The following is a 16,052-nucleotide window of genomic DNA, read 5'->3' on the forward strand; positions in this document are numbered from 1 at the left end:
AAGCCCTGTGAAGTAGGCGGGCTAGACGGTGTCCTAGGACATTCTTCCCTCTTCTGGTCAGGTGTAGCCCGTTGTGTCCCTGTAGTCCTTGCAAAGCTTCTCCATGGTGCAGGAACCCGAAGTTCATCTCCTTGCACCATCCTCGCAGCCAGGGAAGGTGGTGCCCGGCTTCGCCACACTGCCCACCCCCACTCTTCCCCGCCACTTGAGCGCCCACTGCCCCACCCCCATATACTTCTTAAAATGTTTTCACCTGCTGCTCACACCAGCCTTGGCTCCCTTCTGACATCACACCCTGGTCCTGCGACCAAGAAGTGACGTTAGAAGGGAGCCAAGGCCAGGGCGATCAGCAAATGGAAGATGCTGCTTGCGCTATTGAATGTTTAAAGAGGTACATGGGAGGCGGAGAGGCACTGGCGCCCCCTGCTGGCTTGGGGTGGTCTGGTGGTAAGGCTCATGCATGAACCACAAGCTAATTGGTTGGCATGCGATGATATATCTCTGCTAACTGATTAGCACAAAACATGTCTGTTCTCCACCCCCACACATGCCCCAGAGAGTGGCATAGAAAGGGGGGGAGCAGACCACCCCGAGCACCTTCTTCTTGAGGACGCCAGCACATCTCTGTCCCCCCCTCCCCGCCATACTTGCGCACTGCCTTTCCCACCCCGTACCTCTTTAAAATCTTCGCCAGTGCGAGCAACTGCTCTAGCCTGTTGTTCCACCGGCCTGGCTCCCTCTGAAATCACTTCCGGGTCATGGGGCCAGGAAGTGACATCAGAGGTAAAGCCAGCGCAAGCAACTGCTCTAGCCTGTTGCTCTCACTGGCCTGGCTCCCTCTGAAATCACTTCCGGGTCACGGGGCCAGGAAGTGATGTCAGAGGTAAAGCCAGCACTGGCAAAGATTTGAAGAGGTGGGAAGGGAGAGCGTAAGTGTGGCATGGAAGGCACAGGCGGGTCAGAGAGGAGGGCACCCTGGGTGCCCCCTACCCTTGCTACTTCACTGCCCCAGAGCTAAAAAATGAATTCTGCTTTTTAGCATGGGAAGCAGGCACTGATTCCAAAGTCAGAAACAGTTTGATGTGAAACTGTCCTGCTTGCCTTATGTGTCCCTTTAGGAATTTTGATCCTTTGAAGCAGTGGTTCCCAAACCTGTCCTGGGGGACCCCCCAGCCAGTCAGGTTTTCAAGATATCCCTAATGAATATGCATGAGAGAGATTTGCATACCTGTCACTTCCATTATATGCAAATCTCTCTCATGCATATTCATTAGGGATATCTTGAAAACCTGACTGGCTGGGGGGTCCCCCAGGACAGGTTTGGGAACCACTGCTTTGGAGGATCGCAGGTAAAAGGTTCTGTTTTGGGCAGCTGCTATTTGAGAGGAGCAGAAGCAAGTGTGTGAGGTCCAGTGTTTCTGTCTCCACACACAAGAAAAAGGGTTTTGTGTGGCTACAGCAGATTATGGAGACTGGAGTTTGTGATGCTTGATTCATTATTTGACTGCCGGTTTGTAACTTGCTTGAAGCATATAGCTGGAGGACGTGAGCATTGATATTTTTACATAAATATAATATGTAAATTCCTAGCCACACATGACATTCACTGTCACAAGAGGCCACTGGAGACCTTGGTATGCAACAACGCCCCCCCCCCCCCCCCACAACCAGCATAAGTACACAGACAGACACAGAATGAGAAGCACACACTCATACAGCCCCACCGAGCCGCAATCTCTAATCTTGGAAGGTGCTGTCGGCTGCCGGCCTCTAACTCCTCCCTGCAGTCTACGTGTCCTGTGTCACAATGCAATCACAAACTCAGGTATCCAGGTAACATGGAACATGTACATAAAGAGAAGTAGAGTCCAGAGAGAGCTCCAGAAACACTCTGAGGGAACACATAACCACATATCAGAAATCCCCCCTTTCCCCAACCAGGTCTGTGACACAGACACTGGTATGTACGGGAGGCGGATAAGCATAGAAGACACCAGCTTGCTTCTCGGAACAGAGCCTGCAGATTCCCCAAGCCCAGACAGCGGAATCACTAGCTCCGCAATGGACGTGGAACAGTCAGAACAAAACGTCGAGGTAGACAGGGCGTCCGTGGTTAGTTCGGTGGGCCAGCAACCTTCCCAAGCCAGCACGCCAAGCCTCGCCATCTCACACAACTCCGAACTGCTGGAGAAAAAAAGTGTCCAGTCTAAGCAGAAATCACTGGCCAGCCTGAAGGACAAATCAAGCTCAAAGGCAAGTACCGGTGAGTAGAAACAACTTCCTCTTACACCTTGGCCAGCTCTATTCATCGCTCAGCCGCCATGCGACAAGATTTGCGAGAGAGAAGCTCATTATCTGGTTCATCTTTTCCCTTCCTACATCTTCCTCACACCACATAACAGTTACCCAGAGAGTGAAGTCGTCCTTCTGCTCAATGAATAAATTGTGTCTGACCAAACTACTGAGAAATATAGTGAGGGGAGACCAGGGATGGGCCGGGGCTGAAATTAGCTGACCAGCAGGAGTATTCTGTCACACCAGGGCTTATCTGAATCTCTGGCTATGGTTGTAGCAGAAATACACAACTATCTCTCTGGAAATCTATGTAAAGATACTGTCCCTCCCCATGCTATATCAGTGTCAGTGCTCTAGAATAATTTTGCCTCACCTCTGTCTATTCCTCTCTTGTCTCTCTCTTTCTCATACCTCTTCACATCCCTCATCTTCTCTGTCCTCTTCTCCAACTCAAATAATCTCTCAGGCCAGATTACTTCCATTCTCTCACTCTGTCTTTCATCTCCAGCTCAGCCCATCGTGTCCACCCAGCCCCTCAACCAGCAAGCGGTCAGCCTCCCTCTCGTTCTTCAGCCACTTCTTACACCATTGATCACCTCACACCTCACACCTCAGAGTCAGACCATTCCCCAGACAATCTCCCTTCTAAGCTCGTAGCTCACTCACCCCCTCTCGTTTCTTTCCCACCCCCGTTTCCTATGGCTGAGAGAGTGGAGGGAGGGATGGTGAAGGAAAATGCTGATATTTCAGACAGCATCTTTCCCCTCTCCTGGACCCAACTAGCGCAGCTGCATTGATCAAAGGGGGCAATTGGACTTCAAGAAGTGGAAAGTGAGACCACAGCCCAGTGCATCACCTTTCTCCTCCTCCTTCTGTCCTTCCATTTGGCACAGATCGAGCTCTTGGAAGTTTCTGATAGTGGGCTTCAGTCTATGACCAGGACAAACTCTGTCCACTAATGATGCCCTCTCGGGAGACGCAAAGACTGACTCCTTTGGTGACTTAAGCCTACTCCAGTAAATGGCAGGCAGAGCAGCCGCCCTCCTTTAATTTCTCGTTTTTTTGCTTCGATGTCACCTGACCACATCAAGGCTGGCTTTCATCATTTCCTCATGCACAGCTACTGGTCTCCCAGACAACAAAATTCAATGAGCTCTATTCTCACCCAGAGAAAAATGAAGGCAAATAAAGGCCATGGGCTGCATTTATGAGAAACACAGACATTCAAAAAATGGCATAAGCCGGCCCTTATCAACCTAATCCAAGTGCCGATTTTCAAAACTGTCTTTCTGGATGTCTTGTGAGGTGTCCAACAGCAAAGGGTCTCACAAACAGCTGCAGAAGGTACTTGAAAGGATCAAAAATAACGAGCAGCAATGCCAGACGGGACTAGCCAAGATCCACACATTAACCACCAAATCCCAGATACACCAAACAATTCAATAAAGATCAATTTATAATGAGTGTGGAGGTTTCCTCAGTGTGACTAAGCTAGCGTGTTCAGGTGAGGCTTACGTCTCATCTCTTGAGCTGCTGATTAGTACTAGAGCGACAATTTTTCTCTGTTCCTTATGCTAGCTTAGTCACACTGAGGAAACGTCCACACTCATTATAAATTGATCTTTATTGAATTGTTTGGTGTGTCTGGGATTTGGTGGTTAATGTGTGGGTCTTGGCTCGTCCCGTCTGGAATTGCTGCTCATTATTTTTGATTCTTTTAAGAGCAAAGGGTGGCATGGTGGGCAGGCTTAGACCTCCCAGGACCAAATTTAGGCATTCTAAGCTAGACCTGTTTTAGATGCGTCTAAGTGTCCAAACTGACCAAATGACCACTGGCGGGATTAAGTAATGACCTCCCCACACTCCCCCAGTGGTCACCGACTCCTTCCCACTCCCTCCAAAATCTAAATCAAACAGTATGTACTTGTCTCTAGAACAGCAGCACCTGGTATGGGAAAGCCTAGTTGAGGTGTCTTAAGTGTCTTGGTGGGTGGTCCAGTGAGCCATAGAGAGGAAGACCCAGGCCCGCTACATTTATGGTAGAAAGTGTGAAGCCACCAGAGCCCACCAAAACCCCACTATTCCTGCAGTCATAAGGGCTATTGGGGTGGTAGACAGGTGGGTATAGGAGGCTATGGGGGAGTTTTGGAGAACTCAAATACATTAGAAGGGGGTTATAGCAAGATGTACTTCTGACAAAGTTTCTGTGAAGGTAGAACATAAGAACCTAAGAATCGCCGCTGCTAGGTCAGACCAGTGGTCCACCGTGCCCAGCAGTCCACTCAAACGGCAGCCCTTAGGTCAAAGACCAGGGTCCTATTTGAGTCTAGCCTTACCTGTATACGTTCTGTCTAAAGTGCCTCACTGCTCTATTGGCAATATATCTAAATGGCCAGTCCATTACAATGCCTGGATTTGGACATTTTTGTGGTCAAAAATGGCAAACAAAATTAGGCGTCCTAAGGTTGGACATTCTGGCAGCCAAGATGTCCAAATAGATCAAGTTCAAGTTTCAAGTTTATTAAAAAAAATTTTAAACCGCTTAATCAGGTTTCTAAGCAGTGTACAATATAAAATTTACATAAAAACAAATGAAAAATCGGGGATATTAGATAAACCCTACACGTGTCTTAATAAAACACGGAATAAGACATATGGACCAACTTCAAACATTAGGAGAGGAAGGGAAGAACTACAATCGTAAAAGAAAAGGGAAACAAAAAAGGAAAACACAATAGGTTAGGGTAAAAAGTAATAAAATGTATGAGTTTTTTGTGCTTAAGAGGACAGTTATTGTCCAAAGGCATCCTGGAACAAGAATGTTTTTAATTTTGCTTTGAATTGTTTTATTTCGGATCCACTGCGCAAATGGTTGGGCAGCGAATTCCAGAGAGTAGGGGCAGTGACAGCAAAGTTATTTGAAGGCAACGTATTGATTAATTTTAAAGAAGGTATGACGAGATGATTTTCCAAAAACATTTTTGGATGTCCAATGGTTTCGAAAATGGCCATTTCTCCACCCTGACTTTGGACATATTGCAGGAAACGTCCACCGTCAGGCTTGGATGCACTTTTGAAAATGACCTATCTAGTCTGCCTAACCATGCCATCTAGTATCTCCTCCTCTCCCAAGCTGTCTTGAATTCAGATACACTCTTCATCTCCACTGAGTGGCCGTTCCAAGCATTCACCACCCTTTCCATGAAAAAGTATTTTCTGAGGTTACTTCTGAGTGTTTCCCTCTCACCTTCATCCTATACCTTCTCATTCAAGCATTATCTTCTGTGTCCGTTCCAGCATTTCAAAGCATAGCCACTAGATAGGTACAAAGGAGGTAGGAACACCAGCACAGCCCACGGAAACAGATTTGTATCGCAAAACTAACCCAAAAGGTCATGATCAGAGCTGATAACCCTAGCGGAGAGGTGGGAGGAATGTGCCTGAGGACAAGGACCAATGAGGTGGGTCATGGACTGGCCATTGGATCAGAGGCTCCGTCACCTGCTTCCTACAAATACTGACCCTGGCTCGCTCATCCTTCTTTACAGCGTACACCATCCGTACTATTGTGCCCGCAGAAAAGGCAGAAGTGGTATCGGTGGCAAAGGCCATGCACCGAGAAGACTTCGGGCACAAGCTGAAAGGACTTTTCCAGACAGAGACGGATGCAGCACTTAGAGCATTGCAAACAGGTACGTAAATGCCTCCCCGTGAGAAGGCACGCTGCTTTGATCGATGCCATGTATAATGCACTGGCAGAGCTAGGGGTGGGGGAGGAGTCTCTTTATTAGAACAGTAGGTGGTACTACAGTGTAGGAGTGAGGTGCATTGGTAGAGCTGTGTCTGGGGGTCTCAGTACTAGAATGCAGTGTAGGAGTGATCTGAATGCAGGGCAGGAATGAGGTGCATTGGCAGAGCTGGATCTTTGGGGTCTTAGTACTAGAGTGTAGGAGTGAGGTGCATGCAGGGCAGGAATGAGGTGTATTGGATGAGCGGGATCTACGTGGTCTACAGGAGGTGCTGCATTGTAGGAGTGAATAATTGAATAACAGAATGCATTGTGGGAGCAAGAGTGAGGTGCATAGGCAGCATTCAAGATTGTGTAATTGTGGGTCTTGGTACCATAAGAGCAGAAGGTATTTCAGGGCAAGAGTGAGGTGTATTGCTAGACCTCTGCAGGGGGGCGGGGGGCTGTCAGTACCAGAATGGAAGAAAGTACTAGTAAGGTGGGTGGCCTTGGTCTATCTCATAGTCACAGGAGACCAGTGAATTGGAGGAAACTGCATCTCCCTTTCTCTCTGTCAGGATGCTCCTTCTGTTGTCTCTATTCCTCCAGGTATATATATTGGCTGGAGATGTCCAGAATACCACTGGGACTGCTTCAGACTGGGTGACCAAGCAAAGTGCTTCTGTGGCCACCTTTTGAGAGAACATCAAAAGTACACAGGTATGTGAGAGTGATAAAGCCTGATAGTGCGAAGAGGTGTGTCTGTGGGAAGTGTGTACAAGTGTGTGTGTCTTTGGGAGGTCCACGCAGCTCTGTGTGTTATGGGAAGTCTACCCAGGTGCGCATGTCTGTGGGAAGTCCACACAGGTGTGTGTGTCGGTGGGAAGTCCACATAGGTATGTAGGAAGTCCACATAGATTTGTATGTCTGTGGGAGGTCCACACAGGTGTGTCTGTCTGCAGGAAGTCCACACAGGTGCGTGTGTCTGCGAGAGGTCCACACAGGTGTTTGTATGTCTGTGGGAGGTCTACACAGGTGCGTGTGTCTGTGTGGGAAGTCCACACAGATGCATGTGTCTGCGGGAAGTCCACACAGGTGTGTGTGTTTCCGGGAAGTCCACACAGGTGTGTGTGTTTGCGAGAGGTCCACACAGGTGTGTGCATGTCTGTGGGAGGTCTACACAGGTGCATGTGTCTGTCTCTGGGAAGTCCATACAGGTGCGTGTGTGGGAAGTCCACACAGGTGTGTATGCTGTGGGAAGTCCACTTAGATATATATGTCATTGGGAAGCCCACATAGGTACAGTTTGTATGTCTGTGGGAAGTCCTAAGTCTCTAAATTCTTCCTCTGATCACTTTTTCTTTTGCCACAGGAAGAAGTAGAAAGGTGCCGTGTGTGGTTATCAAATGTAAGTGTCCAGCTTTTAAGTTCATTCCTTCGTGCCCTGAAGAAGTGGGGGAGTTCTGGCTGAAGAAGAGGTTTAATTTCGATGCTGCAGCCTGGAGAGCAAAATGCCGCTGCAAGCACACCCATGAGGAGCACCATCCAACTGGGGAACATGCTTGCAAGGTCTCAGGTGAGACCTGGGGCCAATATACAGGATATAGGTTGAGGGACCCAAATCAGGGGATACAACTACAGGATGATCTACCCAGAAGGAACCAATGGGGGATCAGGCCTGCACGACCAGAGGTGAGACCATGAGGTCCAGGTTCTGTTCAATTCTATTTGATATGCTGCCTATAGAGTTTAAATCTAACCCGTTTAGAAAGCATTTAAAATATAATGCAAATATATAATAGACCCAAAGAGATAGGGATGGCTCTTGAAGGAGAGAGTAAGGGAGGGAAATCACAAGAGGGAGCTAAAAATATCCCTCAATAATTGTACTATTATAAAACAAAGTCTGCTCTGGGGAAATCTTCACTTCCTTGGTTCACTGGTTCGGGGGTGAGGCTAGGTTAGTACTCAAGATCTATGTCATGGACCCGACTGACTCAAGAGCCCTCTGCTCTGTGTTGCAAACTCTGCAGAAAAAAGGAACAAAGCCCCCTGCAGGGAGCCCGACTAGAAAATTCCTAGGGCATATACGATTCTGTAGCTACTTGACGTACAGCAGCACAAGGGATCTTCCGTTGCCGGGGTATAGATGGGAACTTACTTGCCAAGTGGGTGCGAAACCCATGACAAATTACCCCTCCTTGGAGAAATGAAGGGATCTGATTGATAGCATCCAGAAAAGTTTCCAGTGGATGAGACAAGCCATCTTATTCAGGGCCAGCTCAATCTATGGACCCAGGAGTCAAAATCCCAGTCTGGTCTACCTTCAAACTTCCAGAAGGACAGATGCCGGACTGAGATTTTGGTATCCTTTATTCTCTGTGCCCTGACCTAATGCCTCACCTGGTACAGCAGGAGGGGCAGACTTGAGAGAGAGAGAGGGATACCAGCTTGTAGGGATGGGGGTGGGAGTGTCAATGCAAAAGTTGGCTCAGGGCACCACATCCCCTTGAGCCGGCCCTGATCTCATTGTACTTTTACTTATATAAACCTTCTCCTGCCAGAACTTTGCAGCCAGTTACAAGATGCATAAGCATTTCTAGCTCATAAGAATAGCTTTACTGGGTCAGCCCAATGGCCCATCAAGCCCAGTAACCCGTTCTCACGGTGGCCAATCCAGGTCAGTAGTACCTGGCCAAAGCCCAAGGAGTAGCAATATTCCATGCTACCGATCCAGGGCAAGCAATGGCTTCCCCCATGTCTCTGGGGTTTTGTTCTTATTTAGACATATTGAAGTAAAGTTTGGAGTTGACAAACATGAAAAAAGATGACAGTATATTTGGTGGCTTTCACTTGATAGCGAGCAAAGACTAAAGGCAACGTGAAGGATTGCTCATGATTTCCATGCCCAGAGAGTATGCCCTTCTGCACAGGGATGCCAGAATGAGGGTTGTTTCTGTTCCTACAGGGTGTCGCTGTGTGAGGTTCGAGTCGGCATTTTTGTGTGCTGCCTGCGACAAGAAGTGGGAAGCACACGAAACATTCTTCGAGACGACAGACATGAGGAGGGAGGCCAACCTGCCCTATGGTAAGGTATGCTGAACTAGAGCAAGGCCACTTGACCTCTGAGAGGGCCATTGGGAGATATCAAACTTATGTTATGTGTGGTCTTATGTCTTGCCAAATCCTCACTTAATGGAGTTCTAGGTGGGTTGTAAGAGATACACAGACTAAGTCATACATACTGTAGCTGGGAGAGGTTAAATTCGATTATGTTCTTAATATTTCTTTAGGAGGTTGTCTAATGAATTAGATTTCTCTGGTATTTTGTTGCAGTTTATAGTGTCCTTGACTCGAGTGGGCTTTAGCCTGTTTTTGGAGAGCCTAAAGTCTGTGTAACTGTGGTTGCATTTTTTTTCCTATGGATTTTTGGAACAGCCATGTTTTTAGATATTTGTGGAACATGGAATATTTGGTCATGGCTCTGATCTCTGTGGGTAGTGAGTTCTACTTTTTTGCTCTCTGGTAGGTGAGAGATTTACAATGTGTATTTTTTTTGTTTTTTATACCCTTCATAGTTGGGAAAGAGTCAATCGGTTTGAGCTGTGGTGACCTTCTACTTTGTCTAGTATTTCTGTGAATCTTGGGAAGCTAGGTACACAAAGCTAAATCAGCCAACCTAGAAGAGGTGCATCTGTCGTAGATCAATACCTGAAAAACTCTAGACTCTGTCCCTTCTACTTTGCTGCAGCGTATGCCTGAAACAAACTGCCCGACTCGATAAATCAGGCTCCGTCTCCGGCAGTATCCAAATCCAGATTCGGAGCCCACTTCTTTGAAGCTGCTTCAATTCCAAACTCCAACCCACCTTCTAAGCACCAATGTCTGTCTTATCATTCCCTCTGTAATTCCCCCACCTGAGTCCTGTGTATTGATGCACCTTCTTGTCCAGTTTGTCTGTCTTGACTAGATTGTAAGCAGGGACTGTCTCTTCTATATTTTGATGTCTAGTAGCGCTATAGAAATGATTAGTAGTAGTAGGTAAAGGGCTAGAACAAGCTCACCTATCCTGGGATGGAACTAGTCCCACACACCCTGTATGCGAGGTTGAGATGGGTTAAGTGACTCTACAATTCAGGATATACCCACCTTCCAAACTCCTTCCTCCTTCTGTCCACACTTGCTATAAGAACATAAGAATAGCCTTAATGGGTCAGACCAATGGTCCATCATGCCCAATAGCCCGTTACCATGGTGTCCAATCCAGGTCCCTAGTACCTGGCCCAAACTCAAAGAGTAGCAAGATTCCGGAATCCCAAAGAGTAAGAAGATTCTAGAATCCCAAAGAGTAAGAAGATTCTAGAATCCCAAAGAGTAGCAAGATTCCGGAATCCCAAAGAGTAAGAAGATTCTAGAATCCCAAAGAGTAGCAACATTACATGCCACCAATCTAGGGCAAGCAATGGCTTCCCCCATGTCGGTCTCAACAGTCTTCTCCTAGCCTGTCAGGGTTTCAGGACTACCACAATGAATACTGCATGAGATATTAAGTTTTATGTTGAATTATGCCAGCTGTACACTGCCTTGGGTGAATCTCTTCATAAAAGTGGTTAATAAATCCCAATAAATAAATAAATGCATATTCACTGCAGTAACCCTTAAAACCTAAATGGCTAGATGTACCTCTAGGAAAGTGTTTTTCAGACCTGGCCTGGGAGACCATGAGCCAGTCCTGCTTACCTTATTCCAGTCTGCCTTCTCAGTTGCCAAACAAAAATATTACCCCCATTTAACTCTCTTAGCTCTAATCCTTGATGTCTCTTCGGCACACTCAACTCTCTACTGAAAGTGCCCCCACCTCCAATCCCCATGTTAAATGTAGAGCACTGCGTGTGCTATAAAAATGATAAACAGTATTAGTCAGTTTTTGAGATTATCCCTAATTAATATGCATGAGTGAGGTTTACATGCATCCATCCATCTCATGCATATTAATTGTGGATATCCTGAAAACCTGACTGGCTAGTGGTCCCCTAGAGTAGATTTTAGAACCATTACTCTGGGAGAGGGTTGAGATGTGCTGGCCTAGAGTATGATGAGAGGAGGAGAGAGTGGATGCTGCAGATGGGCCATTTGGCCTTTATCTGCCATCATGTTTCTATAACCATAAAGCTCTATGACCTCACAATGCAGGTGTAAAGAGCCTTAGCCTATAGGAAGAGGAGATGCAAATGTTAAGAACCTTAGCCAATAGGGATAGGAGGAGATAATGGATGCTCTGGAAGGGCCATTTGGCCTTTAGCTGCCATTATGTTTCTATAACCATAAAGCTCTATGACCTCACAATGCAGGTGTAAAGAGCCTTAGCCTATAGGAAGAGGAGATGCAAATGTTAAGAACCTTAGCCAATAGGGATAGGAGGAGATAATGGATGCTCTGGAAGGGCCATTTGGCCTTTAGCTGCCATTATGTTTCTATAACTATAAAGCTCTATGACCTCACAATGCAGGTGTAAAGAGCCTTAGCCTATAGGAAGAGGAGATGCAAATGTTAAGAGCCTTAGCCAATAGGGAGAGGAGGAGAGAGTGGATGCTGCGGATGGGCCATTTGGCCTTTATCTGCCATCATGTTTCTATAACCATAAAGCTCTATGACCTCACAATGCAGGTGTAAAGAGCCTTAGCCAAAAGGAAGAGGAGATGCAAATGTTAAGAGCCTTAGCCAATAGGGAGAGAGTGGATGCTGCGGATGGGCCATTTGGCCTTTATCTGCCATCGTGTATCTATAACCATAAAGCTCTATGACCTCATAATGCAGATGTAAAGAGCCTTAGCCAATAGGAAGAGGAGGAGATAGTGGATTACATTACATTAGAGATTTCTGTTCTGCCATTACCTTGTATGTTCTGGATTTTACGAAGCCTTCAAACCAAGAGTATACTTTATCTGAGATGCCTATTGCATCCAAAATTTGCAGTAGAATGTTATGGTCTACCAGGTCAATGCTGCAGTAAGGTCTAGTTGTACGAGAAGCATTTTTTTCCTGTGCTGAGGTGTTGTCTGGCTGTGTCAATGAGGGAGCCTAGTAATTTTTCTGTGATGAAGTTGGATCTGAAGCCAGATTGCGTGGGGTGAAGTATATTATGGTCATCTAGATAGTTGGTGAGGTGTTTGGCTACTAGTCCTTCTGTCAGTTTGACATACAGAGGTATTGAGGCAATGGGTCTGTAGTTGGATGGTTGGTCTGTTGGTCCTTTTGGATCTTTTTGGATTGAGGTGATGATGATTTCGCTGAGGTCATTTGGGAAAAGGCCGTCTGAGCATGGTTTGTATCCATTGCAGAAGTAGAGAACAGAATTTTGTGCTGGAGGTTGTAAGGAGATAGGATTTGGAAGGCTAAGGCATTGAGAAATGATAGACAGTTTTCTGCTGGTTTGGATGCTTGGTCTTCAAGGTGTAGGTTTAGGTCTCCTAGGATGAGGTTGTATTCTGCTGTTAATGAGTTTTGGTATATGAAGTCTTCAAATTCAGGTCTTACTGTGGTCCAGTTTCCCGGTGTTATGTAGCAGAGCATGCAGTTTAGTGAGTTTTTTAGTGGTGCTTGAGAGATGGCAGGCAAGGAAGTCCATGTGTGGGGTGGATGTTTTTTCGAGTATATTTAGGGTTATGGAGTCCTTGATTAAGATTGCTAGTCCTCCTCCTCTTTTTTTCTCTCTGCAGGTCACTGTTATTTTGTATCCCTGAGGGCAAACTTCTGTTATTCTAGGATCTGCGTCTGAGGTTAACCAGGTTTCTGTGAGGAAAAGGCAGTCTATCTAGGTTTTCGGTTTTTATCCAGTTTTTTATGTGTTCTGTTTTAGGTCCTAAGGCGCTGATGTTTAAGTAGGCACATGTTAGGGTGGTGATATCTGTTTGGAAATTGTGAGTCGTTTCAGGAAAGATGAGTGTTTTAGGAGGAGGTTGAGGTTTGTTCTTGGGAAGTGGTCTTCTTCTCCAGGCTAAGGTGATGGGATGTTGAGCGCTGGTTTGGTGGTTTGAACTTCTAACTATTGGGGTTCTCCTGTTGTGGTGTTGGATTTTGTTTGCAGTGGAGCATGTGGGTGGGGCTGGTAAGTTGTTTGCTACTGCTTTCCAACTGGTAATGAGGAGGATTATCAGTAGGGTGGCCAGGGTGTGTGTTTGTGGGATTAGCTTCATTTTGGAGGGGGGGGGGGCGGGTAGTGGGGACGACTAGTTGGCTGTGAGAAAGTTGTTCTTCTTGTATTGTACCTGGATGGGTAGGAGTAAGAATTATTTTAGTGTAGATGCTCTAGAGAGCCTTGGTGGTGTGTGAGTATATGTTGGGAGTGAAAACTGTGGTTGGGCATAACAGTTGAGCAAAACCCGACGATGCAAAGTCGAGGGGGAGGGGTGGAGCACGCTCCCACACCCTGAGTGCCTTCTGCACTGCTCCCGCTCTGCCTCTGTGGATGCTGCGGATGGGCCATTTGGCCTTTATCTGCCGTTATGTTTCTATGCATTTATGCTCTACCCTCCCAACCTGTAAAGCCCCCATATCTGTTGCCATCCCCTTCCTTTAATCCCTTATATTTCCTCACCTAAGTAACATGTACTGTATAAGCCTTTGTCTTATGTCCGTCTTAATTAGATTGTAAGCTCTTTCAAACAGGGACTGTCTCTTGCCTGTTTGTTATACAGCATCTGGTAGTATTTTGTAAATAATAAATAGGAGGAGAAGTAAGTCTCTTTGGAAAGAATGTTCTAGAACAGGAGAACATGGCAGGAGGTAAGGGAAAGTGTGGGATGTTTGGAACAGCAGAGGTGGTGGGGATCAAAACAGCTACAGAATTCAATGAAGGCTCAGATCAGCAGTGAGGAAGTGAGGAGAGAGATCACAAGGGGCTCATGACATTGCTCTAGGGTAGACTGAATGCACTCTCTAGCCTTCATCTCTTCTTATATGCTCTATATCCACTCTTTTCCCATTGTTCCTCTTTAACTCTATTTCCCTCACCCATATCCCTCCTATTCTCTTCATTTCCACCCTCTCGCTTTACTCATTGTGACCTCCTTCCTCATCCTCCAGATTTTCTCTTACTTCTCATCTCATTCCTCCCTTCTCATTTCTTCTTCCTTTACCTCTCTTCCCTTCTTCTTTCCATAGCATTCCTCTCCTTTCCAACTTGCTCATCTTCTACCTTCTCTATACCTCTTCCTTTCCCATCCTCACTCCCTTGTATCTTCCATCTTGCTCCTCCTCTTCCCCTTTTCTTTCTCTGTCCCTAAGGAGTTTTTGTGGCATGCATTTCTCTCTCTTTCTCTTTTCCTTGCTCCACAGGAGCTGCCTATGTGCCCTTTGCAGAGATGCCAACGCTGAGAAACGTGGTCCTGACGGGCAAAGAAGACAACGAGAGTATGTTCCAGTCCATTGAAGCTGGGCTGCCCCAACCTTCTACCTCCCACTGATCAGCTTTGCCTTTTCATTCCTCAGGTCCTTGGCGCCCCCTGCATGATCAGCATTATAGGCGCACATAGGATACGCAGGAGCACTGTGGGTGTGAACAGAAAGGAGCGAGGCAGGCTCCTGAAGGCAGGTGGCAAAGCCATGCTCAGTGCCGAAGGTCTCAACTATGGAGGCGTGATTATCTGTAGACAGCCACCCCGTTCTCCTAACCTGGTTGATCCCTCCTGTTCCCCTTTTTCTATGATGGGATCACAGTGCAAAGGGAAAAAGCAATTAAAAATATAAGAGCAAGGAAGAGCAGTGGCCATGTCTTATTCTATGTTCTGGGAACTAGAAGATCCTTGGAGAAGTGGCTTTATCTCTCTGGTGCATTAGGCCCCCTAGCAAGTGCCATTCACAAGTCAAAACAGAGAAGTCTAACGCAAAGGGAAGCCAGACTTCACCCAGCTCCTCCAGAGGAACAACTTTTAAGGGCCTCCCCCTCCTTGACCTATTAATAGGATACAAAGTCCATCCTTTGAGAATACCTTCTCCAGCTTCATTTATCACAGAGAATCTGTTGGGGGGGGGGGGGGGCCACACCCCATCTTTACATCCTCTCAGGGCAAAAACATCCTTCCTCTGCAGACACATTCCATATTTTTACCTCTTTCAGTGCAAAAACCTGCCTCCGTTTTACCCTCTTTCAGCACAAACACTCCTGTCTCTGAGGCAGTTCCCTCAATGTCAGCCCTCTTGGTTTACTTTAAACATTTATAATCTGCCTATCTAAAAGCCTACATAAAAAGAAATAAAATACAGTTAATCATGTAAAACACAGAGAGCATTTACCCATCTTATGCAGGGCAGGATTAATTCTTCAGTGGGCTCTAGGCACCCAAGTACATTGGGCCCCCCTGGACCTGCTCTTCCATGGCCCTGTCCTCCAGAAGTCCAAGTAGCAATTTCTCCTTCCTTCTTCATTATTCAGTGCAGCCGAATTTGCAGTCTTCAAAAGGCCACGGGCAGTGGTTCCTACACGCTGCCCACAACTGACCCAAAAGCCTTCCTTCTAATGCAAAATCCCAGCATCAGAAGAACGGCTTCTGGGTCAGCTGCGGGCAGCTTGTAGGAACCACTGTCCGTTGCCTTTTGAAGATTGCAAGTTCAGCTGCACTGGACAATGAAGAAGGCAGGAGGACACAATACCTGGACGCCTGAAGCCGGATACAGAGGCAGCTACACTGACGTCAACAGAGCAGGCAGCATCCTGGGGTCCCGTGAACTCTCTGGGCCCGCGGCACGTGCCTACTTGGCCTTCCCTTTAATCCTGCCCTGGTCTTATGGAACAAACAGCTGCATACGTCATCTACTGCAGCTGACCTCAACCATACAATATAGAAACATAGAAAATGACGGCAGAAAAAGGCTATAGCCCATCAAGTCTGCCCACTCTATTAACCCTCCCTAACTACCCTCCTAGAGATCACACTCAGGTGGCGATACCTTTACACTTCAGCTGGCCTGGTTCCTAAATAAGACTGTCCTGCTCTGTCGCTCACAGCCTTACTGTTAGTTTGCTCCATTC

At 46.8% G+C, this 16,052-nt stretch overlaps 1 protein-coding gene across 5 annotated transcripts; it reads left to right on the forward strand.

Annotated features, from left to right (window-relative positions):
* Positions 1–1,861: 1,861 nt before the first annotated feature.
* FAM221B (family with sequence similarity 221 member B) lies at positions 1,862–15,464 on the forward strand. 5 transcript variants are annotated; one of them, XM_033936746.1, is made up of 7 exons: positions 1,862–2,263; positions 5,844–5,987; positions 6,632–6,742; positions 7,395–7,598; positions 8,991–9,115; positions 14,360–14,434; positions 14,513–15,464. In XM_033936746.1, exons 1-6 carry the CDS (start codon positions 1,963–1,965, stop codon positions 14,396–14,398), a joined length of 924 nt encoding a protein of 307 aa, XP_033792637.1. In that variant the 5' UTR covers positions 1,862–1,962; the 3' UTR covers positions 14,399–14,434; positions 14,513–15,464. The 5 variants fall into 5 exon arrangements, with proteins under 5 accessions (XP_033792637.1, XP_033792608.1, XP_033792627.1 ...); XM_033936717.1 differs by having other exon boundaries at positions 8,991–9,110; XM_033936736.1 differs by having other exon boundaries at positions 14,360–15,464.
* The last annotated feature ends 588 nt before the right edge of the window (positions 15,465–16,052 follow it).

The sequence above is a fragment of the Geotrypetes seraphini genome, chromosome 1, assembly GCF_902459505.1.
Source record: "Geotrypetes seraphini chromosome 1, aGeoSer1.1, whole genome shotgun sequence".
NCBI lineage: Eukaryota > Metazoa > Chordata > Amphibia > Gymnophiona > Dermophiidae > Geotrypetes > Geotrypetes seraphini.

What these genes read in the sequence shown, in the direction of transcription:
- FAM221B (XM_033936708.1), top strand. Translation starts at nt 1,963, where the DNA reads ATGTACGGGAGGCGGATAAGCATAGAAGACACCAGCTTGCTTCTCGGA. An exon ending in AAGCTCAAAGGCAAGTACCG is followed by an intron (nt 2,264 to 5,843) that starts GTGAGTAGAAAC and finishes CCTTCTTTACAG; the next exon opens with CGTACACCATCCGTACTATT. An exon ending in AGAACATCAAAAGTACACAG is followed by an intron (nt 6,743 to 7,394) that starts GTATGTGAGAGT and finishes CTTTTGCCACAG; the next exon opens with GAAGAAGTAGAAAGGTGCCG.